The sequence below is a fragment of the Macaca thibetana genome, chromosome 16 (assembly GCF_024542745.1).
Source record: "Macaca thibetana thibetana isolate TM-01 chromosome 16, ASM2454274v1, whole genome shotgun sequence".
NCBI classification, from domain to species: Eukaryota; Metazoa; Chordata; class Mammalia; order Primates; family Cercopithecidae; genus Macaca; species Macaca thibetana.
The window spans coordinates 33,063,359-33,089,556 of NC_065593.1; the positions used below are offsets into that span (position 1 = coordinate 33,063,359).

The 26,198-nt window shown below is 38.6% G+C and overlaps 1 protein-coding gene and 1 non-coding gene across 6 annotated transcripts in view; both read right to left on the reverse strand.

Annotated features, from left to right (window-relative positions):
• USP32 (ubiquitin specific peptidase 32) overlaps positions 1-26,198 on the reverse strand; it is a 255,531-nt gene that overhangs the window by 42,910 nt on the left and 186,423 nt on the right. For all 5 annotated transcript variants that reach the window (XM_050764564.1, XM_050764567.1, XM_050764565.1 and 2 more), the window contains exons 12-15: positions 16,472-16,574; positions 6,327-6,519; positions 3,289-3,464; positions 2,289-2,429 (exon numbers count right to left, since the gene is read on the reverse strand). In XM_050764564.1, coding sequence (XP_050620521.1) covers positions 2,289-2,429; positions 3,289-3,464; positions 6,327-6,519; positions 16,472-16,574 — 613 coding nt within the window. The remainder of the gene's footprint in view (positions 1-2,288; positions 2,430-3,288; positions 3,465-6,326; positions 6,520-16,471; positions 16,575-26,198) is intronic.
• LOC126940056 (small Cajal body-specific RNA 20) lies at positions 12,161-12,292 on the reverse strand. Its single transcript, XR_007720580.1, has one exon. It is a non-coding gene; the product is annotated as a small Cajal body-specific RNA 20 (non-coding RNA).

Sequence of the window (26,198 nt, forward strand, 5' to 3'; positions counted from 1 at the left end):
TTTAAAAGATAAAAAGAGACCACTAAAAAAAGAAACAAAACTTGCCATTTTAATCTAACTTATGAGATTTATTTCTAAACCAAATGTCCAACAAGTTCACTAGCTACATTTCAGTAATTACCGAAACTCACACATTTAAGTTATATGAATCTGAATACTGTTAAATTCCTGCTCTGAAACCCATTTCCTAAGATTATAACTCCTTGTAGATATCTTCTCCCCTTTTATTTAAAAGCAAGTAACAACACTGAGGAAAAAAAACTCCTTTAAGTATTATCTATAATTCTACTACCCTCACACCATCAGCCTTTTCATTTTAACATGTTTCATGTATATAAATGACTGACATTTTAAGGACAAATTAATAAAAATTGAGTTAAAAGTCAAAAACTATGGAAGTATTCATTAGCTATATAGTCATGCTGCCATCTAAAGTTTAGCAATTTACACTATTGCCAGTAATGTATGAGTATACTACTCTCATAAAACCTTATCACTGGACATCATTTAGAAACATCCACATTTTGTTAATATGAAGAGTATTATAAATTACTTAAAATTTTATTTTTTGTATTAGTAGTGAGGACACAACTGTTCCCACATAAAAATTTACTATGTTCTACTTGTGTAACCAGTCTGTTCATATATGTTTTGTCTATGACTTAAGCAAAACATTCGGATGTAAAAAACTCAGATTTCACATGATTGGAACAGGGTTTTTAAGTAGTTTTAACCTGCTTACAAGCCCACAGACATAGGAAAACATTTAATTATCAAAATATTGTAAGAGTAGTACATTATCAATTTCATATTCTAAAAGGATAGCAGGGTTAACACTGAAACTCTTTAAAACAGAAACTCTTACGGAGTCTTTTAAGTCTCAGGTGACCAGGTTTTATTTTCCTTTACTCTCGTAACCAGTATCTTCTGCAACAGAACCTTTTTTTTTAGTATCAAGAGGAAGCAATAAAGAATCAAATAAAAACAACACTACAGGCCAGGTGCAGTGGTTCATGCCTGTAATACCAGTACTTTGAGAGGCCAAGGCAGAAGGACTGCTTGAGACCAGGAGTTCCAGACCAGCCTGGGCAATACAACAAGATTCTGTCTCTTAAAAAATTTAAAAATTAGCTGTTATGGTGGTGTGTGCCTGTAGTCTTAGCTACTGGGGAGGGTGAGGTGGGATGATTGTTCCAACTCTGCAGCTTCAAGTTATTTTTCATAAACATAATTATTAGGAACTCAAAATCAACATCAAAATTACATTAGTCTGTTTTATAACAGATTTTTACTCTTTTAGAAGTTAAGGTACCATATCTCATCTATACAAAACCTTCCTGGCATAAGGAAGTTTTAACTTGGACATTATAAAGGGAAGAGTGTTTCTTTTTTTTTTTTTTTTTTTGAGATGGAGTCCCACTCTGTCACCCAGGCAGGAGTGCAATGGTGCAGTCTTGGCTCACTATAACCTCTGCCTCCTGGGTTCAAACGATTCTCCTGCCTCAGCCTAACTAGTAGCTGGGAGTGCAGGCACGTGCCACCACACCAGCTAATTTTTGTATTTTTATTAGAGACGGGGTTTCACTATGTTGGCCAGGCTAGTCTCAACCCCCTGACCTCGTGATCCGCCCACCTTGGCCTCCCAAAGTGCTGGGATTACAGGCAGAAGAGTGTTTCTTAATACACCAAAAAATCCCCACCAAAACGTCTTGTTATATTTTACTGCATCAACAATGTAAAAAGTGAGTGTACAGAGTACCAAGTGCTGTTTACTGTGTAAGCACAACAAATGGTGCTATATACTAATATTTTAATATAATATTCTGTTATCCTATGCTGTGATCTTTTATATGCCCCTCTTTCAAAAACATAAACCACAAAAATCCACCAAAAGCTACAAGAAGAATCCAGTCCCTAACTAGATACCTGTGTGACTGTTGGGAATAGTAGTTTCAGAAATAACCGCTGTACCACACCCTACATTCACTGAACTTTTTGGCACTGGCTCTTGGCCTGTCTTTCCCTCCAGCCTAAGTTCCGCATATCTTAGGTGATGTCTACTTTTATGTGGATAACACATTCAACAGCCTCCTATTTCCTTGCCTTTATTTATGAATGAATGAATGAATGTGAAGGAACCTAACATTGTTCAGTTAATCCAAACAGGTTCAGAACACTCTTCTACCACAAGGTAAGAGCTAGTTTGTGGTGAGAGTCATGTAGAAAAAGTAACAGAAGACCCCCATCTATGACTGCTCCTTATACAAGGCACTATTAGCTATACTTACTGGTCTAGGTAGGGCCAGGTTTGCTCCATACCAATGATAAAGCGCTCTCCACACAGGTTCTGGGACCATTTCATAATCTCTTCCATGAATCAGCTGTGGAGTTTGTTTTAATCGTCCTCCTTCTAGTGTTAATGATGTAGCCTGAGAAAGAATAGAATGACAATGTTGACTTTCAATATTACAAAGGTTTTTGGGTCTCAGCAATACCTAGATATAGGAAAACAAACTCATATATCACCACCGAGTTTCATGTTGCTGGACAAACTTAATTTTTTTTTTTTTTTTTTTGGAGATGGAGTCTTGTTCTGTCGCCCAGGCTGGAGTGCAGTGGCACGATCTTGGCTCGCTGCAGCCTCCGCCTCCGGGGTTCCATCGATTATCTTGCCTCAGCCTCCTGAGTAGCTGGGATTACAGGCACACGTCACCATACCCGGCTAATTTTTGCATTTTTAGTAGAGACAGGATATCACCATGTTGGCCAGGCTGGTCTCGAACTCCTAACCTCAGGTGATCTGCCCACCTCGGCCTCCCAAAGTGCTAGGATTACAGGCATGAGCCACCGCACCCAGCCAAAAAACTGAATTTTTAATGAGAGATTTTTATTTTTGACTTTCAAAATAAACTATGGAAGAAATGAAACTCAAAGCATATCACTTGGAAAAATCACCAAAGTACTTGAAATAACTTCACAGATTTCTTTCAAACAATAAAAAATACTAGTTTGGGGGAAAAAAAAAACTCATAGTGTATGTGAAACAACATTTTCAGAATAGCTGTCCTAAGTAAGAATAACAATATTACCAAGGGTCACTAAACTACTTCTATATAAGTTCCAAATCATAAATATTCTCACAGAAATGTACTATACAAAGAGATTTCCATCTATAATAGAGTAATTAAATGAACCTCCAATGTTTTGCTATGTGCTAAAACCTCTGAAATGAAATTTATTAATAGCTTGCAAGAGAATAATTTTAAGTTTAGATGTAAAATTACTTACCTTTACTGGTTCTTGAGTTACTAACGGCTGATTATCAATAGCCCCTGGTTTCTGAGGGTTAAGGTGCAACAAAATATTCCCATTGGCTCCCAGCAAACACTGGTTGTTATTGTCAGAAGTGTTATGTTGTCGAGCAAAGCAAACATCTGCCCCTGGTGTGGCAGAATACAGAAAGCCTATGAAGAAAAAGAGGATGGAATCTCTTATTTTTAGTTATTATACATAAACAGGCTTGAGGACATGAACTCAATGCCCATGTATTGTATTACTCTGTTGACATGTCCGTACAGATTCAGATTCTGGTAGTTCTGTAGAAGACAGGAAATGTTATCCTTCTCTGGACAATACATAGCATGGTACTAAAAATAAGAGCTTTTAAAATTATTAGAATATCTAATAATTCATAACGAGAATTATATGTCCTCCTATTGGAAGGGAGGAGCTGGCTAAGTAGCTGGGCTTTCATATAGCATCCTTTAATTATTTTCCTAAAACTAGAAAAATATTCCAAATGTTCTCGGTAGATAATGGTGATATGAAGTCACTAAATTAAAAAGAACTAAAACAAGAATTCCAACAAAAGAATACTGGGAGCTAGATCCTATTTTATCTATGAACTCAATGTTCACGAATTCTTTTGAAAGAAATACATTACCTTTACAATAGGAAAATATGCACAGAAAATGATTAACCATGGTTTAGAGCTGTGAACCTCAGTGTGAATAGATCCTATTTTATCTATGAACTCAATGTTCACGAGTTCTTTTGAAAGAAACACATTATCTTTACAATAGGAAAATATGCACAGAAAATGATTAACCATGGCTTAGAATTGTGAACCTCAGTGGTATTTTAAGGCATTTCAACTGTCAACTACATGCTAATCTTTGGTAAACATTCTAGCAGTCATTACTTTGTAACCTTCTGCCTGTGATATGCAGCCTTTGGGTGTCACAGGTTATATGGTAAGCACATACCAAACAAGATCTTTAGATGGGGTTAAGAAATAATCCTGGTGTTAAAGCTGATGACAGCACTTGTAGGACTGCTAAGTGATCTTTATAATATCAGAAAGGGAGGGAAGAAGCAGATTCTACAAGGAGCTTTGTAAAGAAAATGCTAGCTCTGTCCAATCTGCTTACACCTTCCACAGAAAAGGAAAATATCTTGGAAGAAATAATAACACAGGGCCATGCGTGGTGGCTCATGCCTGTAATCCCAGAACTTTGGGAGGCCAAGGTGGGCAGATCACAAGGTCAGGAGATCGAGACCATCCTGGCTAACACGGTGAAACCCCATCTCTATTAAAAGTACAAAAAATTAGCCAGGTGTGGTGGTGGGCCCCTGTAGTCCCAGCTACTCGGGAGGCTGAGGCAGGAGAATGGCGTGAACCCGAGAGGTGGAGCTTGCAGTGAGCAGAGATCACGCCACTGCACTCCAGCCTGGGCGACAGAGCGAAACTCCGTCTCAACAACAACAACAAAAAGAAATAATAACACAGGCTAGGTGCAGTGGCTTATGCCTGTCATCTCAGCATTTTGGGAGGCCAAGGCTGAAGGACTGCTTGAAGCCAGAAGATTGCAACCAGCACAGGAAACATGAGACCTCATCTCTACAAAACAATTAAAAAATTAGCTGTGTGTGGCAGTGTACACCTGCAGTCCTAGCTACTAGGTAGGCTGAGACAGGAGGATCGTTCAAGCCCAGGAACTGGAGGTCATAGTGAGCTATGATCATGGCATTGCACTACAGCCTGGGCAACAGAGTGACACCCTGTCTCTTTAAGTACACAAATAAATAATAGGGTAAGACTGAGGGTTCTGCTACTGTACCAGAATACTAGCAATCAACTCAAATGGGCTGGGCCACAGAAATACCATAGCATCTTCCCTGTAGATATGGAAACATGAAGTTTTAGTAAGTACCAAGACCTAAAGGGAATTATGGGAGGCATCTGAATTCTTTCTCAGTATTTTAACAAAATAATCTCCATATTTTGGCCTGAAATATAGATAGAATCTGCTATGGGGTGCATTTAATTTAATTAAAGTATGTTTATAGCTAGAGAGAGTCCTGGAGATGACTATCTTTGAAAATTTAAATTTACTGACTAAATAAATTTAATAGCAATATGGAAAGATGGGACTTGATTGATGAAAATAATGAAAATAGCCAGGTGTGATGGCTCATGCCTGTAATCCCAGCACTTTCAAAGGCTGAGGCCGAAGGATCGCTTGAGCCTGGGAGTTTGAGACCAGCCTGGGCAACATGGCAAAACCCTATCTCTAAAATTAAAACCCCAAAAAATAGCTGGGCATGGTGGCACGTGCCTGTAGTCCCAGCTTCTTAGAAGGCTGAGGTGGGAGAACTGCTTGAGGCCAGGAGGCAGAGGCTGCAGTAAGCTGTGATTTTGCCACTGTACTCCAGCCTGGGTGACAGAGCAAGACCCTATCTCAAAAGAAAATAATGAAAATATTTCCATATTGAGATATTTAATGAAGTATAACATGGAAAAGAGGTTTTCTTTGTAAAAATACTAATATATTCAAGAATTTTACAATTGACCATTTCATTTAAAACTTATTTCCGTTAATGGAAGCCTGATCTCCTATTACCCTATTCACTACAGCCTCTGTCAAATTAGACTCCCTTAATAACTATCCATGGGGAGGCCGGGCAGGGTGGCTCACACCTGTAATCCCAGCACTTTGGGAGGCTGAGGTGGGCAGATCATGAGGTCGGGAGTTCAAGACCAGCCTGGCCAACATGGTGAAACCCCATCTCTACTAAAAAAAAAAACCAAAAATTAGCCGGGCGTGATGGTGGGCACCTGTAATCCCAGCTACTCAGGAGGCTGAGGCAGGAGAATCGCTTGAACCCGGAAGGTGGAGGTTTCGGTGAGCAGAGATCATGCCACTGCACTCCAGCCTGGGTGAAAGAGTGAAACTCTGTCTCAAAAAAAAAAAAAAAAAAAAAAAAAAAAAGACCTATCCATGGGGAATAAATCAATAAACCTCAGGGGAATAGGTCATATTTACCGCTGCCAGCAGTTTCTGAGGCTTCAGATGCAGTAGAAATGTTGTCTGAAAATTTCTCTTCTGTAGTATTAACATAACTGAGGCTGCTTCCAATTCTATCTTCGACCTGCTCCATAGGATGGACTGCAGTTCCAAATGAGTATTTTCCTCCATTCAAAACAGATGATGGCTCAATTACCACAGGGTTGGTATCCTAAAATCAGGAAACCAGAGAATAAGAAGCAAAGTTTAATAATCTGACAACTACGTAGTCTTGAGAAACGAATCTCACAATTACCTACTTTTCTAAGTCTCCTATGGCGGGCCACAGACATTTAAAAACATTCTAATACATAGCTAAATTTTAATCTCTTTAAGGAGGAAAAGTATGTGTATAGATAAAACTGGCAAGGTAGACAAAACAGACTGTGAAGGATTTTGTGCCACATAAAGTAATAAAACTCTATTCTGTTGGAAGCCTTTTTTTAACATTAAAAGTAAATAAAGTTTACATTTTTTTCTTCTTTTCCTTCTCATAGTACATGAATGTATATAATTTTTTTATTATTAAAGATTACATGGTCAATGTAGAAAATATAGAATACATGAAGAAAACAAATATCCCATGTACTCAGATTCCATCATTTAGCAATAACTATGTGTTTTAGTTCTTGTGACTGAAAAAAATATATATGTGTAAAAGATGAGTGGTGTATGTACACACAGTGAAAGGCATTGCTATGTATGACTTATAGCTATGTGACTTTCTACAATAACTAAACACACCTTTAATCGCAGCACTTTGGGAGTCCAAGGCAGACAGATCACTTACGGTCAGGAGTTCAAGACCAGCCTGACCAACATGGTGAAACCCCATCTCTACTAAAAATACAAAAATTAGCTGGGCGTGGTGGAGGGCTCCTGTAATCCCAGCTACTCGGGAGGCCGAGGCAAGAGAATCGCTTGAACCCGGGAGGCGGAGGTTGCAGTGAGCTGAGATCACGCCACTGTACTCCAGCCTAGGCAACGGAGTGAGACTCTTTCTCAAAAAAAAAAAAAAAAAAAAAAAAAAAAAAAAAAAATCATATTTTTCTGCTTTCACCAAACATTGTATTGTTTATATGGTGCTAATATGCTAATCTAACATTTGATATTTTCTCTATTTCTGTTTTTAACAAAGAGAGAACAGTCCTAAATAGCAGTCTTCAAAAGACAATACTATTAGCTGGAATTTAATAATATTATTGCCTTCTATTTCTGGCAAGTGACACTAGTTTCCTTTTCTTTTTTTTTTTTTTTGAGACAGAGTCTCACTGTATCACCCAGGCTAGAATGCAGTGGCACGATCTCGGGTCACTGCAACCTCCACCTCCCAGGTTCAAGCAATTCTCCTGCCTCAGCCTCCCGAGTAACTGGAATTACAGGTGCGTGCCACCATGCCCGGAGAATTTTTGTATTTTTAGTAGAAACACGGTTTCACCATACCGGCCAGGCTAGTCTTGAATTCCTGACCTTAGGTTATCCGCCTGCCTGGGCCTCCCAAAGTGCTGGGATTACAGGCGTGAGACACCATGCCCAATAACTTTTTTTTTTTTTTGAGACAGGGTCTCACTATGTTGGCCAGGTTAGTCTTGAACTCCTGGCCTCAAGCAATACTCCTGCCTGGGCCTCCCAAAGGGCTAGGATTACAGGCGTAGCCACTGTGCCCAGCGGACACGAGTTTTCTAACTTAAAGTAGTAAGACAAAGTTTCCTTTGAAAATATGATTAGGCCGGGCGCGGTGGCTCAAGCCTGTAATCCCAGCACTTTGGGAGGCCGAGACGGGTGGATCACGAGGTCAGGAGATCGAGACCATCCTGGCTAACACGGTGAAACCCCGTCTCTACTAAAAAATACAAAAAACTAGCCGGGCGAGGTGGCGGGCGCCTGTAGTCCCAGCTACTCCGGAGGCTGAGGCAGGAGAATGGCGGGAACCCGGGAGGCGGAGCTTGCAGTGAGCCGAGATCTGGTCACTGCGCTCCAGCCTGGGCGACAGAGCAAGACTCCGTCTCAAAAAAAAAAAAAAAAAGAAAATATGATTAAACAACTAATTAATCACAACCAGTTACAAATTTCTATGTTCCTTGTCCATTACCACTGCTTCACTTGAGTAGCCCAAATTTTTTTTTAAATTTTAAGTAAAAATGGCAAAATTATTTATGTAAGTTAATTGTATGGCATTATATGAGAAAAATGGTGACCATACTTAAAAAAATGATTAATAACTAGGAATATATATATCTATATTACATATGCATTTTGGATCATCAATTTTTTTTAGATGATTCACCAAAGTAGTCAAAATTCTTTTTTTTTTCTTTTTGTTTTTGTTTTTTTTGAGACAGAGTCAAGCTCTGTTGCCCAGGCTGGAGTTCAGTGGTGCGGTCCCGGCTCACAGCAACCTTTGCCTCTAGCTTCAAATGATTCTCCTGCCTCAGCCTCCTGAGTAGCTGGAACTACAGGTGCCTGCCACCACACCCGGCTAATTGATGTATTTTTAGTAGAGATGGGGTTTCACCATACAGGCCTCGAACTCCTGAACTCAAGCAATCCACTTGCCTCGGCCTCCCAGAGTGCTGGGATTACAGGCGTGAGCCACTGTGCCCAGCCTAGAAATCAAAACCCTGTAGACAAGACAGTAGAACCAAAGTGATCTATGTCAAAAAAGAAGTATAAATTAGTCCTAAGTGTTAATTTTCTTAAAGATAATATCAAGCTTCTCACTTTTCTAGTAATATGGAACCATACCAACACAAAATACAATACATTTAAATTAGGTTTCTTTTTTTTTTTTTTTTTTAATTAAAACAATTTTTGGCCTGGGATGATGGCTCACGTCTGTAATCCCTGCACTTTGGGAGCCAAGGTGGGTGGATCACTTGAGTTCAGGAGTTGGAGACCAGCCTGGACAACATGGCTAGACCCCTTCTCTACAAAAAATACAAAAAAAATAGTGGGGCATGGTGGCACGCACCTTTAGTCCCCAGTAACTTGAGAGGCTGAGGTGGGAGGATAGCCTCAACCCAGGAGGTAGAGGTTGAACTGAGCTGAGATCACGCCACTGCACTCCAGTCACAGCAACAGAGCGAAACTCTTCCGTTTTTTTTTTTTGTGTGTGTGTAGAAATGGAGTCTTACTATATTGCCCAGGTAGGTCTCAAACTCTAGCCTCAGGTAATCCTCCTGCCTCAGTGACCCAAAGTGCTGGGATTACAGGTGTGAGCCACCTCACCTGGTTAAATTAGGTTTCAAAAGAAAGTTTTCCATAAACACACGTGCCTTATTATTTAAATCAGTTCAACTTTTTTTTTACTTACACTTTTTGGTTTATTTGGTTTGGAGTATAGCAAAGGCTCTTTTTTTCTTAGACAGGGTCTTGCTCAGTCACCCATAGTTCACTATACCCTCAACCTCCTGAGCTCAAGTGATCCTTCCACCTCAGCTAGGACCACACACATGCTTCACCATGCCCAACTAATTTTTAAAGTTTTCATAGAGATGGGGTCTCAATATGTTACTCAGACTGGTCTCAAACTCCTGGAGGATTGAAACAATCCTCCTGCCTTGGCCTCCCAAAGTGCTAGGATTATAGGCATGAGTCACCTGGCCAAAGGCATTTTTTCATTTTTGAAGTTCTGTATGTGATCTCACTACATATGCAGCCAGAATTAATAACTATTGCCCTAGTGAGGATTATAGTCTCATGCATTTGTTTTTATAATGTGCTCCAGATGCTGAGAGCTTAGAAACTGACTTGTTATTAAATCGGCTACTTGCTCTGGAACTTGTGTTTTAGAAGAAGATTTAGATTTTAATTAGTTTTCAGGTCATTTGCTTCTTGCCCATAAAGATGGAGCAAGACAGATAGTAAAACCATTTTGAAAGAGTAACAGCGCCACCTTTGACAAAAATTAAAAGTCTTCCAAGTCACTTTGTTTTCCTCCAGAAAAATCACTTTAGTCTTGCTATAAATGATCTTAAATGATGTTTCAATAACCATCAAACTGTTGGCAGGTAATCTCTTTATAAATTTATACTCACTTCTTTATTCCATTTATATAAAGTTGATGCATTACAAATTACTTTTTTTTCCCCCTTTTTTTGAGACGGAGTCTTGCTTTGTCACCCAGGCTGGAGTGCAGGGGTGCAATGTTGGGTCATCGCAACCTCCACCTCCTGGGTTCAAGCGATTCTCCTGCCTCAGCCTCCCAAGTAGCTGGGATTACAGGCACGCATCACTGCACCTGGCTAATTTTTGTATTTTCAGTGGTTTGTATTTTCAGTGGTTTTGTATTTCAGGGTTTCGCCATGTTGGCCAGGCTGGTCTTGAACCCCTGACATCAGGTGATCCACCCGCCTTGGCCTCCCAAAGTGCTGGGATTACAGGCATGAGTCACCACACCCGACCACAAATTACTTTCTAAAAAATCTGTAGTAATATATTTTGAGGAAGATTAGGTCTATTTGAGCAAACAATTTTCTTCAAGTTTTCCTTTAAGATGGGCATTTAAGAGAATTTCAAGGAGTAATATTTGGAATTGCATCTTAAATGTTTTAACATATTTGAAAATTTTACATGGTGTCTATGTTTCTAAAGAAAATGTAAATGAAACCATTCCTGTAATAAGGTTTCGCATTCTGAAGAGCTCAGTTCATAGGTTAAATCTATACATATCACTGGCAAGAAAACAGGATAATAAAAATATTAACAGGTATTAAAATTGTTAGGTTAAATTTTATAATAATTTGTGAACAGGATGATTGTAATAACTTCTCAGAGACTGCAACATATGCCTCTAGCAACTGCGGTTGTACCACATGCTTTTAACATGGTACAGTAAGTAATACCCTTTAGATTTGGAGAACATGGGCTTTTCTTTGCTTCTCTTCCAATGTTCCAAACAAATTAGAGTGGTCTGTCTTCTCATTGTCTTTGGCTTTCTTTTCTATTACAGGAATCTTATGCTCTCATTGTTCTCCACTGCCTGAAACTGTCAGCACTACTCAGGTTCCTTCTTCCGCTTCCCACACGCTTATTTTTCTTGTTCCTTCCACCCTTCTTGACTTTCAGTGAAATAGCTAACCCTTTCATCCAATTAATCTCATTACCACTTTCCTTCTACAAGATGAAAAAACGAATCACAGTTATATATTGCAGAATCTTAGAGTCACTAGCTTTTTTTGACTGTTCATTTCTGGCTGCTTGTGGAAATTTTTGTTTTTCTAAAACATCAAAGGATAATGTTTTGTTTTTATTGACTTCAGGGGTCTGGAACTATTCAAAATTATCCTAGAATCCTGGTTTTCAGAAGATAGATTTCTAAATAGGTAAAGTTTCACCTGTAGAGAGAAATGTCCTCACTTTCTCTGAGTCAACAATTCACAAAAGGACAAGGTACCTATTTTAATATAAGAGAATTCTATTTTGAGATTTTAGGATTCCCTGTGTGTTGTATGAATATGTGTTCTAAAATATGGGTCAAGATTCACCTTTTTCTCCATTGATGATACTACTACTTTTTATGCCCCGTACATATGTACGTTACAAGCATCAATGATCTTAAATAATTAACAGTTACATCAATTTCATATGTCACTAGTCTGAAATGCTGCCTTTGGAAAAATAGAGGGCAGCATGGAGCAACAGATTAGGTACTACGGCAGGACTCAGGAAACTGCTTTAGAGTGCTAGATCAGGTAATAAAATAATTGTCTGATACAGCTTTGGGCAATTATAAAACCTAAGGACCTCAGAAGCTTCGTTTGTAAATTCAGAGAAGAGAGGTGTTGCATTCCTTTTATTTCCCCCTCAACTACACATGTCTGAGGCAGGAAAACAAGGCTGCTCCACTCGTGGCAGTCCTGACGACGATCCTCGAGGGCTGCTCTTGGCCTCCAGCCTTGGCTGAGGAGAACAGGGACCCCCCCACAGCCCATGGGAGAGAGGCGCGAAAGGTGCTTTAAAGTACTTTTTAGCTCTAAAGTTACATTATAACTAAATAGGAAAATCTGTATGTGAATAGTAATAGCTGCTCCTTCGTAGTTCTCAAAAAGGAAGAAACATACACATTATGTACTACAATGATGATAAACAGAAAAGATTCCACCATTTTTCCCCATTTAAATTTTTATAGGAGATTGCACATAGAAGAATAAAGCTTGACACATTAAAGTGGGAAAAGATTGGTAAGATTCCACGAGCAGAGACACAAATTATTCATGCTCCAGTGAATCAGCAAATCTGGGGTTAGCCACTTCTAAGAAAGGATGGCTCATTTTTCCTGATCCCTTGGTCTCTGATCTTTCCATTTAGTCTTGGCAGTATTTGAAACATACTGCCCTCACAATTAGTAATTCACATAAGTAAATATGTCATTTTATGAAGAGAAAAAACTAACTAAAGATAAGTACTACCTTAGGTAGGCAGATGAAGCTCTGAGTAAGATCAAATTATCTGACATGTCAACACTAATTTTCTTTTCTTTTTTTTTTGAGATGAAGTCTCACTCTATCATCCAGGATGGAGTGCAGTGGCATGATCTCGGCTCACTGCAACCTCTGCCTCCTGGGTTCAAGAGATTCTCCTGCTTCAGCCTCCCAAGTAGCTGGAACTATAGGCGCACGCTACCACGCCCAGCTGATTTTTCTATTTTTAGTAGAGTCGAGGTTTCACCATGTTGGCCAGGCTGGTCCAGAACTCCTAGTCTCAAGTGATTTGCCTGCCTCAGCCTCCCAAAGAGCTGGGATTGCAGGTGTGAGCCACTGCACCTGGCCCAAATTTTTTTTTTTTTTTTAAACAAGGCATTTGTCAAAGCTGCCACATGGACTGGAAAGAGAAATTTGAAGTTTTTTTTTTTTTTTTTTTTTAAATACAGAGTCTCATTCTGTTGCCCAGGCTGGAATGCAGTGGCATGACATTGGCTCTCTGCAACCTCCGCCTACCAGGTTCAAGCGATTCTTGTGCCTCAGTCTCCTGAGTAGCTGGGATTACAGGCATACACTACCACACCCAGCTAATTTTTGTATTTTTAGTAGAGATGGGGTTTCTCCAGGTTGGTCAGGTTGGTGTTGAACTCCCAGCCTCAAGTGATCTGCCTGTCTTGGCGTCCCAAAGTGCTGGGATAACAGGCATGAGCCACCATGCCTGGCCTGAAAGGAGAAATTTAAATCCTTATATAACTACTGCTACTACTATCACCATTATTACCTTTAACCTTACATAGAGTTTCTATCTGCCAGGCACTGGGCTAAGTGCTTCACATGTATTAACACATTTAATTCTCACATCCCTATTTAAATAGATATTACTATTAATCTCATTGTTTATATGTGAAACCTGAGGTACAGCAAGAAGTAGCAATTTATTCAAGGTCATAAAGCAAGTGGAAGGGACAAGAGTCCAAGCTCACTACGATTACGTTTTTCAAGTTTCTCATAATAATAGCTACCTATTTAGTACTTACTATGTACCAGACACTATTTTAAAATACTTACAGGAGTCTGGGTGCCTGTAATCCTAGCACTTTCAGAGGCCAAGGCAGGAGGATTGCTTGAGCCCAGGAGTTCGAGATTAGCCTGGCAAGCATAGTGAGACCCCATCTCTACAGAAAATCAAAAAATTAGCCAGGTGTGGTAGTGCATGCCTGGAGTCTCAGCTACTCAGAGGTGGGATAACTGCCTGAGCCCAGGAGGTCAAGGCTGTAGTGAGCTATGACTGTGCCACTACACTCCAGCCTGGGCAACAAAGGAAGATCCTGCCTCAACAAACAAACATACAAACAAACAACAAAAACAACAAAACACTTAACATGCATCAAGCTCATTTAATCCTTTTAACACCATGAGGGAGATTATTATTATTACTCTTATTTTACAAATGGAGGAAACAAAGCCCAGAATGTCACTTTGTTAAAAAGGTTACTTGAATTCACTTTAAAAACATTTTTAAAAAATCTGTCAGTGTGCAGTTATTTGCATTTAAAAGGTTATTTTTAGAAAAGAACACTTTTCTAATTAAAACATGTTCAGAGGATTATTAGTCAACTTACATTTCCCCCACCTTATTAATAAGTTGCCATAGTTCTCTATTTAGTAAAAACACTTTTCTAATTAATATGCACTTTCAGAAAGTACTGCTGTTACATTTTTGCCCATCTTATTGAATAAATTCCCATAGTTCTCTGCTTCCTTTCTCTCCATATAAAGCGAAACTCCTCTCTTCCCAGGTTTCTTTTAACTCTAAGTTTGCCTTTATTTATTCATTTATTTTATGAGACAGGGTCTTGCTCTGTCACCCAAATTGGAGTGTAGTGGTGCGATCATGGCTCACTGCAGCCTTGACCTCTCAGGCTCAAGCAATCCTCCCACCTCAGCCTTCCAAGTAGCTGGGACTACAGATGCACACTACCAAGCCTGGCTAATTTTTAAAAAAAATTTTTGGGCCGGGCGTTGTGGCTCACGCCTGTAATCCCAGCAATTTAGGATGCCAAGGAGGGCAGATCATGAGGTCAGAAGATTGAGACCATCCTGGCTAACACAGTGAAACCCCGTCTCTACTAAAAATACAAAAAAAAAATTAGCTGGGCGTGGTGGCAGGTGCCTGTAGTCCCAGCTACTCGGGAGGCTGAGGCAGGAGAAAGGCGTGAATCTGGGAGGCAGAGCTTGCAGTGAGCCGAGATCGCGCCACTGTGCTCCAGACTGGGCGACAAGAGCAAGACTCCGTCTCAAAAAAAAAAAAAAAAAAAATTTTTTTGTAGAGATGGAGTCTCACTATGTTGCCCAGGCTGATCTTGAATTCCTAGGCTCAAGTGATCCCCCTATCTGGGACTTTCAAAGTCCTGAGATTACAGGCCCAGCCAGACTTCATTCTTAAGTAGATTTTAAAGTTTGCATTTGACAGACGCATGCTAGAAAATAATATCAAATGCCAGAGTGGAGAAGGGAATGTAGATTCTCCCATGTACACCTCTCCCTTACTACCCTCCCCAAATTTCTTTAGTGCACAAAAGGATTATGGTAGGCAACAACAAACCAGGTTCATGTTCTTATCAGTGCAGTTCAGTCTGTTTATAAGGGACGTGCTGCTAAGAGTAAGACGTCTATTGTGTTCCTACAGAAAACTTAACGTAATACATCCAAGACAAAACTATGTTATTCTTTGAGTCTATACCCATTAAAACATTAACAACCACTCAATCTAAGGCCAAACTACAAATATAAAAACCAAAAAAGTATTTCAAAATAATGATTGATGCTGCACCCCAATGTTCTCATTTTCTACCCACATACACCATCATTATCTACTTAAAAGGTCCAGGAAGTCATTTGTCTACTTTTTATTCCTCCAGAGACACCAAAGCCCGTGCTTCCCAATTAATATATTTTACATGTGAAAACACATTAATAAACTTTGCAAAATGGAAAAAGGATGAGAAAGAATGATGAGATAGATAATGTAAAAAGTATGTAACTACCAATATTCTGATAATAAGCAGTGACAGAAGAAATACAGGAAAATAGAAATCAAATGATTAGAATTTTGGTTATTGATCATTTGGCAATGAGTATATATATCAGCTGGCTCTCCAAGAAGGCAAATATTTGATTCTGGGCATTATTCTTTTCAGTTTTCTTTTTCTGAAAAAAATTCCGTTTTAATGGAAAAGGTGAAATAAAGGACAATGTAAATGATGTAGTTGAGAGATTATAAGCTTTAAAGTCAGTCCTTAGGTTTGATCCCAGATCTTCTACCCTGATCACGATATTCAGGTTACTTTTACTTTCAGCACCAGGTTCCCCAAAGGTAAAATGGGTATAATACTATCTTCCTCACAAGGATGGTATGAGAATTAAATGAGACATGAGGTATGTGATATATACAGGTACCCCCGTGCCCAATATTATCTTTTTTTAGGGTTGTTGCAAGGGAAGAAATGTATGTGGAAGTGTAATCACAAAGCCTTACCCATAGCAAGTATCATATAAACACTCATTTCCTTTCCCTTTGAATCTTTATCTAAGTTGGAGCATTTTATTATTGGCTGGTAGTCACAGCATTTTATTATTGGCTGGAAGACTGACGGAGTTGAAAATCTGTGAAAAATGTAAATAGACAGGAATCTAACTCACGTATTTGACATATTCTTTCCACTGCTGCCACCACTGCATGGAGATGATAAACCAGTTGTGTCCTGGTTGCAGACCATACCTGCTCTCTCGTTCTAACCATCCTCTGTACATACAAAAGAAATTAAATACATCAAATAAAGTTGTATGAAATAGGTGGTGACGCACAAAAATATCGTTAGAAGTTTTATAAGAAAAACCACAAAACATTTAGACGTAATTAGGAGAGACTGCCAAAATCCAATTAGTAAAACAATACTGTTTCTATTGATAAACCAATTTCAAGAGTCACAGGCTAGTATCAAGAACAATTACTTCAGGAAAAGATTCTAGGAAAAAATTAAAAATTAAAAAAAATTAGAAAAACAACTGGTGTTCCCAATTAATTAATTACATTTTTTGCAGAATGTAACCAATGATGTTCTTCAAAACAGCCTTATTAAGGAATAATTTACATAAATATAAAACTTACCTATTTGAAGGGTACAACTCAGTGATTTTGATAACTTTACAGATATGTGCAACCAACACCACAATCAGTTTGAGAACATTTAGAACATTTCAATTAATCCAAAAAGACCCCTGTACCCACTTTTAGTCAATTCCTGTTACCACCCTCAGCAACAGGAAACCACTAATCTATGTTTTGTCTCTTACAGATTTGTCTTTTCTCAACTATTCATATAAATAAAATGATAAAACACATGGCCTTTTAAAAATTTGGCCTCTTTGACTTTGCATGTTTCTGTGGTTCATTTATTATTGTGGCAGATATCAGTTGTTTGTGCTTTATTACTGAATAGTGTTCCATTGTATGTATCTATTACATTTTGTTTATCCATACAACACCTAAAGAACATTCGAAACTGGCAAGTCAGTTTCCAAAGTGGCTGTCCATTTAACATTCGCATCAGCAATTCTAGTGGGTGTGAAGCACTGTTACACTGTGATTATAAAACAAAATCTACCATATCTATCTACCTTATCTATCTCTCTATGTATGTATGTATGTATGTATGTATGTATGTATGTATGTATCTATCTATCTATCTATCTATCTATCTATCTATCTATCTATCTATCTACCTATCTATCTATCTACAGAATCTCACTCTGTAGCCCAGGCTGGAGTGCACTGGTACAATCTCAGCTCACTGCAGCCTTGACCTGGGCACAAGCAATCCTCCCGCCTCAGCCTCTCAAGTGTCTGGGACTACAGATGTGCGCTGCTATGCCCAGCTAATTTTTTTTTTTTTTTTTTAACTAGAGACAAGGTCTCACTATGTCACCCAGGCTGGTCTTGAACTCACAAAAGTGTTGAGATTACAGACATGAGCCACTGTGCCCAACCAAAAACTATTTATTTTTGAGGTGAAAATGGCATAACGTGAAATTATTTCAAATCATACAATTCAATGGCATTTAGTACATCCAAAATGCTGTGTGATCACCTCTTATTAAGTTTCAAAACATTTCCATATACCTCAATTAAAAAGTCATCCATTAAATAGTTATTCCCCATTCCCCCCAGAACTTAACAACCACCAGTCTGCTGTCTGGACCTATTGACTTGCCTATTCTGGATATTTCATATAAATGGGATGATTCAACACATGACCTTTTATGTCTGGATTCCTTCACTTAACATGTTTGTGAGGTCCAACCATGTTGTAGTATGTATCAGTACTTTATTCCTTTTTATGGTTGAATAATATTCCATGGTGTGTATATACAACATCTTGTTTAACCATTCATCCACTGATGGATGTACAGACTGTTTCTACCTTTTGGCTATTGTGAATAGTGGTACTATGAAAGTTGTGTTCAAGTATTTGAGTACCTGTTTTCAATTATTTTGGTAAATACCTAGAAGTAGAATTGCTGGTACATGGAAATTCTTGCTGAGGAACTGCCAAACTGTTTTCCACAGTGATTTCACCATTTTACATTTCTACCAGCAATATATGAGTCCCTGATTTCCCTACTCGCCAAAATCTTCCATTTTAAAAATTCTAATAATCTTACTGAGAAGCAGAATTATATTGTTTTGACTTGCATTTCCCTAATGACTAATTATGTTGAGCATCTTTTCATGTGCTTGATGATCACTGAATGTCTCTGGAGAAACATGTATTCAAGTCTATTTTTAGTTGTCTATTTTTAAATTGGGTTGTTTGCTTTTTGTTGTTAAGCTGTAGGAGTTCTTTATGTATTCTAGTTACTAGACCCTTATTGGATGTATGTTTCTAAAATATTATCTCCCATTCTATAGGTGGTCTTTTCTGTTTTAAAAATAATATCCCTTGATGTATAAAAGTTTTAAGTTTTGCCAGGTACAGTGGCTCACACCTGTAATCCCAGCACTTTGGGAGGCTGAGGCAGGCGAATCGCTTGAGCCCAGGAGTTCAAGACCAGCCTGCGCAACATGGCAAACCCCCATCTCTACAAAAAATACAAACATTAGCTGGTTGTGGTGGTGCACGCCTGTGGTCCCAGCTACTCAGGAAGCTGAGGCAGGAGGATCACCTGAGCACAGGAGTTTGAGGCTGCAGTGAGCTGTGATGGTGCCACTGCACTCCAGCCTATGTGACAGTGTGAGACTGTCTCAAAAAACAAAACAAAACAAAACAAAAAACTTTCAAATTTTGATGAAATGCAGTATTTTCTTTGGTTGCTCATGCTTTTGGTGTTACAACTAACATTCCATTGCAAAATTTAAATAATTTTTGAGGAAAAAGTTTTGTTAGATATAGAGTTCTTGGTTACAGTTTTTCCGCCACTTTCAGCTCTTTAAAAAAATTGTCATCCCACTCACTTCTGGATTCCATGCTTTCTGATGAGAAACATGCTATTAATTTTATTGATGATCCATTTTATGGGACAAGTAGCTTCTCTTTTGCTTTCAAGATTCTCTCTTTGTTCTTGGCTTTGTAAAATAGTTTCATTATAATGCTTCTCAGTGTGGATCACTTTATCTTTCTTGAAGTCCAATGAGCTTTCTGAACGTGTAGGTTCATGTCTTATGAAGTTTAAGACAATTATTTATTCAAATATTCTGCCCTTTCCTTCTCTCTGCTTTCCTAAGATTCTTATGTTGACACACATGATGTTGTTTTATGGGTTTCTTCCGTTCTGTTCATTTTTCTTCATTCTGTTTTCTTTCTGCTCCTCAGTCAATAATTTCAATCGACTTTTATTTAACTTCTCTGATTCATTCTTCTGCCTGCTCAAATCTGATGGAGAACCCCTCTAATATATTTTTCATTTCAGTTATTATACTTTTCAGCTCCAAAATCTGTGTTTGGTTCCTTTTTATACTTTCTCTTTATTGATACACTCTATCTGTACATATATCATTCTCCTGGTTTCCTTTACTTATTTATTTATTTATTTATTTATTAGTTTTTGAGATGGAGTCTCGCTCTGTTGCCCAGGCTGGAGTGCAAGTGGCACAATCTCAGATCACTGCAACCTCCGCCTCCCGGGTTCAAGGGATTCTCCTGCTTCAACCTTCCGAGTAGCTGGAATTACAGGATCCTGCCACCACACCTGGCTAATTTTTGTATATTTTTTAGTAGAGATGGGGTTTCACCATGTTGGCCAGGCTGGTCTCGAACTCCTGACCTCAAGTGATCTGCCCACCTTGGCCTCCCAAAGTGCTGGGATTACAGGCGTGAGCCATCACGCCCAGCCATTTCTCCTGGTTTCCTTTAGTTTGTTGTCCATCACCTCCATTACGTCTTTGAACATATTTAAGATGATTGATTTTAAATGTTTGTCTACTAAGTCCAATAACTGTGCTTCCCCAAAGATAATTTCTATTAATTTCCTCTGTGAAGGGACCACACTTTCTTGTTTCTGCAATTTTTTGTTGAGAACAACATTTTGAGCATTAATGGTAACTCTAGAACTAATCATATTTCCCTCCACCTCAGGATTTGCTTTCGTTGACTGCTATAGTTATTTGTTTAGTCACTTTTCTAAAATATTTTTATAAAGTCTGTCTTCCTTGTTATGTGTAGTTTCTTAAGTCTTCATTTAACGTGTGTTCGAAAAGCTGGCATTCCGACAGTGATTTCTTAGAACGGCAGAAGCGGGGAGAGGGAGAGAGGAAAAGAGAGAGGGAGGGAGAGGGAGGAAGAGAAAGAGAAAAAAGGGAGAGAGAGAGAGACAAAGACAGAGAGACAAAGACAAAAACCACTACTGTCTTTGCAGAATGACGCTGTGCTGGGGCATTCCTACAGTGGTTTACAACTATGCCTTAGCTTTCACTACCTGTATACTCTTAGTCTAGAAGCTCAGCCAGAGGTGAAACTGTAGGGGTCTTATAAGGTATTTTCTGACTGTGTATCTTGTTGTCGGCATGTGCAAAGCTTTCTAAATTACCCAGTGTACAGTGTGCTTTTGGGTACCCTAATTTCCCCAGGAAACTCAAGTTCCCACCACTCCCAAGACTTTCAGCATTCTATTATATGCCTCAATTAAAATCTTTTACCCCAGGTGACTGCAGGTGGCTGGTTCGTGTGCCTTACAGAACTTCTGATGAATGCCCCTGCTTTTCCATCCTGGGTAAATTCTGAGTTAAGTTTAACATAGCTGAGCATCTTCCCGTAGCTTTTCTGGTAGCCCCAGACTGTTTACACAAACACAATTTGTTTTGTTTTGTTTTGGAGACAGTCTTGCTCTGTCACCCAGGCTGGAGTGCAGTAGCGCAATCTCAGCTCACTGCAACCTCCGCCTCTCGGGTTCAAGTGATTCTCCTGCGTCAGCCTTCCGAGTAGCTGGAACTACAGGTGTGCGCCACCATGGCCAACTAATTTTTCGTATTTTTAGTACAGACGGGGTTTCATCATGTTGGCCAGGCTGGTCTCGAACTCCTGACCTTAACTGATCCACCCATCTTGGTCTCCCAAAGTGCTGGGATTACAGATGTGAGGCACCGCACCCAGCCTGACAAACACAACTCTTTATAAATAAGGTGTGCTCTGCTCTCTCTGAAACCAGGGACCATGTGGGTTGCCATCTTCAAGGCTGCCATTACTAAACCAGGCAATGGCAAATATATAAACAGGCTTTTAAATAATTTTTATAATTTTTTATAATTTTTAAAAAATCAACATTTGCTTAGTTTCTATAAATCTTTGTCTCTTTGTTCAGAGTTCTGACAAAGTTGAAATTGGCAGTTCTTTATTTTTCAATGTTTCTGTGGAGAGACAGGCTCTTAGAGCTACCCACTACATAATTTTCACTGAGTCACTCCTCTCATTGTGCTTTTAATTTGCCTTCTCTGAGGAAGCAGAACATCTTGTCATGTACTTATATTAGCGATTCATACATGTATAGTAAGAGTCTATTCAACTCTTTTGTGCATTTTAAAATTAGATTTTCTTGATGTCTTAATGTGTTGTAACAGTCCTTTATATATTCTGGACACAAATCCTTTATCATATATATAATTCGCAAATATTTTCTCTAGAGCTGTGAGGCTGTAGCATTTATTTTCTTAATGCTCTCTCTTGAATCTCAAAAGTTTCTAATTTTTTCTATGTCTTACACTTTTTCCCCCATTTATAAATTGTGCTTTTGGTGTTATATCTATGAAACCTTCTACCCCCAAATCATAAAGATTTTCTACATTTGCTTTTCTAGAAGTGTTATGTTTTTAGCTCTGATGTTTAGGTATATGGAATCCATTTTGAGTGCATTTCTAAGCATAGTGTGAGGTAAGGGATCTAAAATAATCTGTTTGCATATGGATATCCAATTTTCCTGCACCTTTTTTTTTGTTTTTTAAAGAGACAGAATCTTGCTATGCTGTCCAGGCTGGCATGCAGTGGCTATTCACAGGTGTGATCACTGCATACTCACACTAAAGTTGTGAACTCCTGGGCTTAAGTGATCCTCCTGTCTCAGCCTCCTGAGTAGCTGGGACTACTGGCTCAGCTCCTTCTGCACCTTTTTTTTTTCTTTTTAAAGTCAGTCCTTTCTCTACTGAATTTTCTTGACATCTTTAAAAAATAATAAAAATGATAATAAAAATAACCATTGACCAAAAATATAAGGGTTTCCTTTTTTTATTTTTTGAGGCAGAGTCTCACTCTGTCGCCCAGGCTAGAGTGCAGTGGCATGGTCTCAGCTCACTGCAACCTCTGCCTCCTGGGCTCAAGTGATTCTCCTGACTTAGCCTCACAAGTAGCTGGGACTACAATCGTGTGCCACCACGCCTGGCTAATTTTCGTGTTTTTAGTATAGATTGGGTTCCGCCATGTTGGCCAAGCTGATCTCAAACTTCTGGCATCAGTGATCTGCCCACCTCTGCCTCCTAAAGTGCTGGGATTACAGGCATGAGCCACCATGCCTGGCCAAGGGTTTCCTTTTAAAATGTCAATTCTATTTGACTGATCTCTATGATTCTACTTATTCCAGTACTTGATTAATGTATCCTTAGGTAAACTGTGAAATCAGGAAGTCTAAGTCTTCCATTTTCTGCCATTATTTTGAAGTTGTTTAGGCTAGTCTGAGTTCTCTGCATTTCCCTATACAATTTAGGAATAGCTTGTCAATTTATAGAAAAAAGCTGGGATTTGATTGGGTGTGTTTTGAATCTACAGAACAATTTGAGAAGATTGCCATCTTCACAACATTAAGTTTTCAAATCCATTTACTTACATTTTCTTAAATTTCTGTCAGCAATGCTTTGTATCTTTACATGCACAAGTCTTGCACTTCTTTTGTTGAATTTATTTCCATGGGTTTGATTTCTTTTGACAATATAGTGAATGGAGCTGTTGTCTTCATTTTAATTGTACTTTCAAATTATTCTATCTAGTACATGACAATTCAATTGATTCCTTAATTATTGATCTTGTATCCTGTCATGTTGCTAAACTCATTTTATTAATTCTAACAGTTTTTCTGTGAATTCTTTTCGGTTTTCTACACATATGATCATGTGATCTGCAGTTACAGACAGTTTAATTTTTCTTTACAATCTGGATGCCTTTATTTCCTTTCCTTGCCTGATTTAACTAGCTTGAAGCTCTAATACAATGTTGGTAAGTGTGGCAAGAGCAAGTATCCTTTCCTGATCTTATGGGAAAAGGCTTTAGTGTTCTACCATTAAGTATGATCTCAGTTGTATATTTTTCAAGATACTTTTTAGACTGAGGAATTTCCCTCCCCCAAGGTTTTGAATGAGCATGACTGTGCTCTAGTAAAATGTTATTTATGTTCACTGAAATGTGAATTTTATGTAATTGTAAGGTGTCACAAAATATCCCCTTTTGGTTTTCTCAAAGCCACTTAAAAAGGTAAAAACATTTTTAGCTTGCAGATTGTACAGAATCAGGCAGTGGGCCAAAGTTGGCGAATATGCCATAGTCTGCTGACTAACTGCTGACCTAGTATATGGTCTATCCTAGACAATACTCTGTGTACATTTGAATATGTATTCTGTTGCTGTTGGCTGAAGGGTTCTTTGGTGGGTGCATATATCATCGTTTATCATAATAAAATGTCTCTCTGGCTCCAGTAACTTGTCTTTTGTAACCTAAATGCCATTTTTTTTCTTAACAGTAAAGTAATTTTAGTTCACCTATGGTTATATTTGTATGGTTTCATCTTTTATTCTTTTACTTTCAACCTATTTGTGCCTTTGAATCTCAAGTAGCTGGATTGTGTTTTTTTGTTTATTTTTGAGATGGAGTCTCGCTCTGTCACCAAGGCTGGAGTGCAGTGGCGCGATCTCAGCTCACTGCAAGCTCCACCTCCCAGTTCACACCATTCTCCTGCCTCAGCCTCCTGAGTAGCGCCTGGGACTACAGGCGTCCACCACCACGCCCAGCTAATTTTTTTGTATTTTTTTAGTAGAGACAGGGTTTCACCGCGTTAGCCAGGATAGTCTCGATCTCCTGACCTTGCAATCCACCAGCCTCAGCCTCCCAAAGTGTTAGGATTACAGGCGTGAGCCAGCACGCCCGGCCAAGTAGCTGGATTTCTAAAAAACAATTCAGTCTAAATCTTTGGTTTTTGATCATCTGTTCAATCTGTTTATATTTAAGGTAATTACAGATGTGGGTTTATGTCTGCTATTTAGTTATTTGTTTTCTATGTATCTTTCTTCCTCTATTCCTCTACTTCTTTCTTTTGTGGTAAATAGGTATTTTCTAGGAATTTAAATAGGTAACATTTTAATGCCTTTTTAAATAAAACTATTTTGGGGGATCATTTTCTTAGAGATTGTTGTAGGGTTTACAATATGGATCTTAACATAGTCTACTTTATTTTTTATTTTACGTTTTTGAGATGGAGTCTTGCTCTGTCACCCATGCTGGAGTGCAGTGATGCCACTCAGCTTACTGCAACCTCTGCCTCCTGGGTTCAAGTGATTCTCCTGCTTCAGCCTCCCAAGTAGATAGGGTTACAGGCATGCACCACCACGCCTGGCTAATTTTTGTATTTTTAGTAGAGATGAGGCTTTGCCATGTTGGCCAGGCTGGTCTCGAACTCCTGGCTTCAAGTGATCTGTCTGCTTTGGCCTCCCAAAGAGCTGGGATTATAGGCGTGAGCCACCGCACCCAGCCAACATAGTCTACTATGTTTGATTGATACTAATTTATTCCAGTAAAGTATAGAAACTAAAAAAGTATAGAAACTAAAACATAGAAACTTTGCTCAAATATAGCTCTACCTTCTACTCTCATCTTTGTGCTACGGTTGTAACTCATATAAGATCATTATATGTTATGGGAACAACATGCTTTTATAATTATTGTCATATAAAAATGTTTTTTAAACCAGTAAACAAAAATACATAGAATAGTTTATACTGTCTTTTATTATTACCTATGTGATTTCTACTATTGGTGCTCTTTATTTTTTTTTTTTGGCATTTTTATGGTTTTATTTAAACATAAAACATGCATATGAGCTGTCTACTTATTTTCTTCACTGCACAGGCTGGCATTGGGATTGGTGACTCTGATGGCCAGCTGGGCTGCTCTTTCCACAATGTCTTTGCAGTTCTTGGAGGAAACACTGTGGGCAATCTCAGCACATTTGTTGCACATTAGCAGTACTTCCAGCTCCTTGATGTTGTGGACCAGGAACTTCTGGAAGCCCCTAGGCAGCATGTGCTTTGTTTTTTGTTGCTGAACCTTCCACAAACTCTGTTGTCAATACCTCTGAGTTTTTGTCAGTTACACTTAGTTTTGACATACCAGTCTAACTGGTGCTGGATGAACTTCTTGGTTCTCTTTTTGATGATCTTGGACTTCACAAGGGGACTAAGGGCAGCTATGATGCCAAGTAGGGGATGGCTGCCACCTCCATAGGTACCGCCAAGGAAGAGAGCCTCTTTATTTTGTCACGTGGATGTTAATTACTGTCTGGCGTCACTTCTTTTCAGCTTGAAGAACTTCCTTTACTATTTAAAGACAGATTTCCTGGTAACAAATTCTCAGTGTTCATATAGGAATGTCTTTAGTTCATCTTCATTTCTTTTTTTTTTTTTAAAGTTTTTTAAAAAAAAGGTTTAAAAATGTTTCGATTAAAAAATTTATTATATATAATAATAGTATATATTTATGGGGTACATGTGATATTCTGACATATGCATACAATGTGTAATGATCAAATAGGGTAATTAGGATATTCATCACCTCAAATATTTATCATTTTTTTGTGTTGGGAATATTCCAAATCTTCTAGCTAATTTGAAATATACAATAAA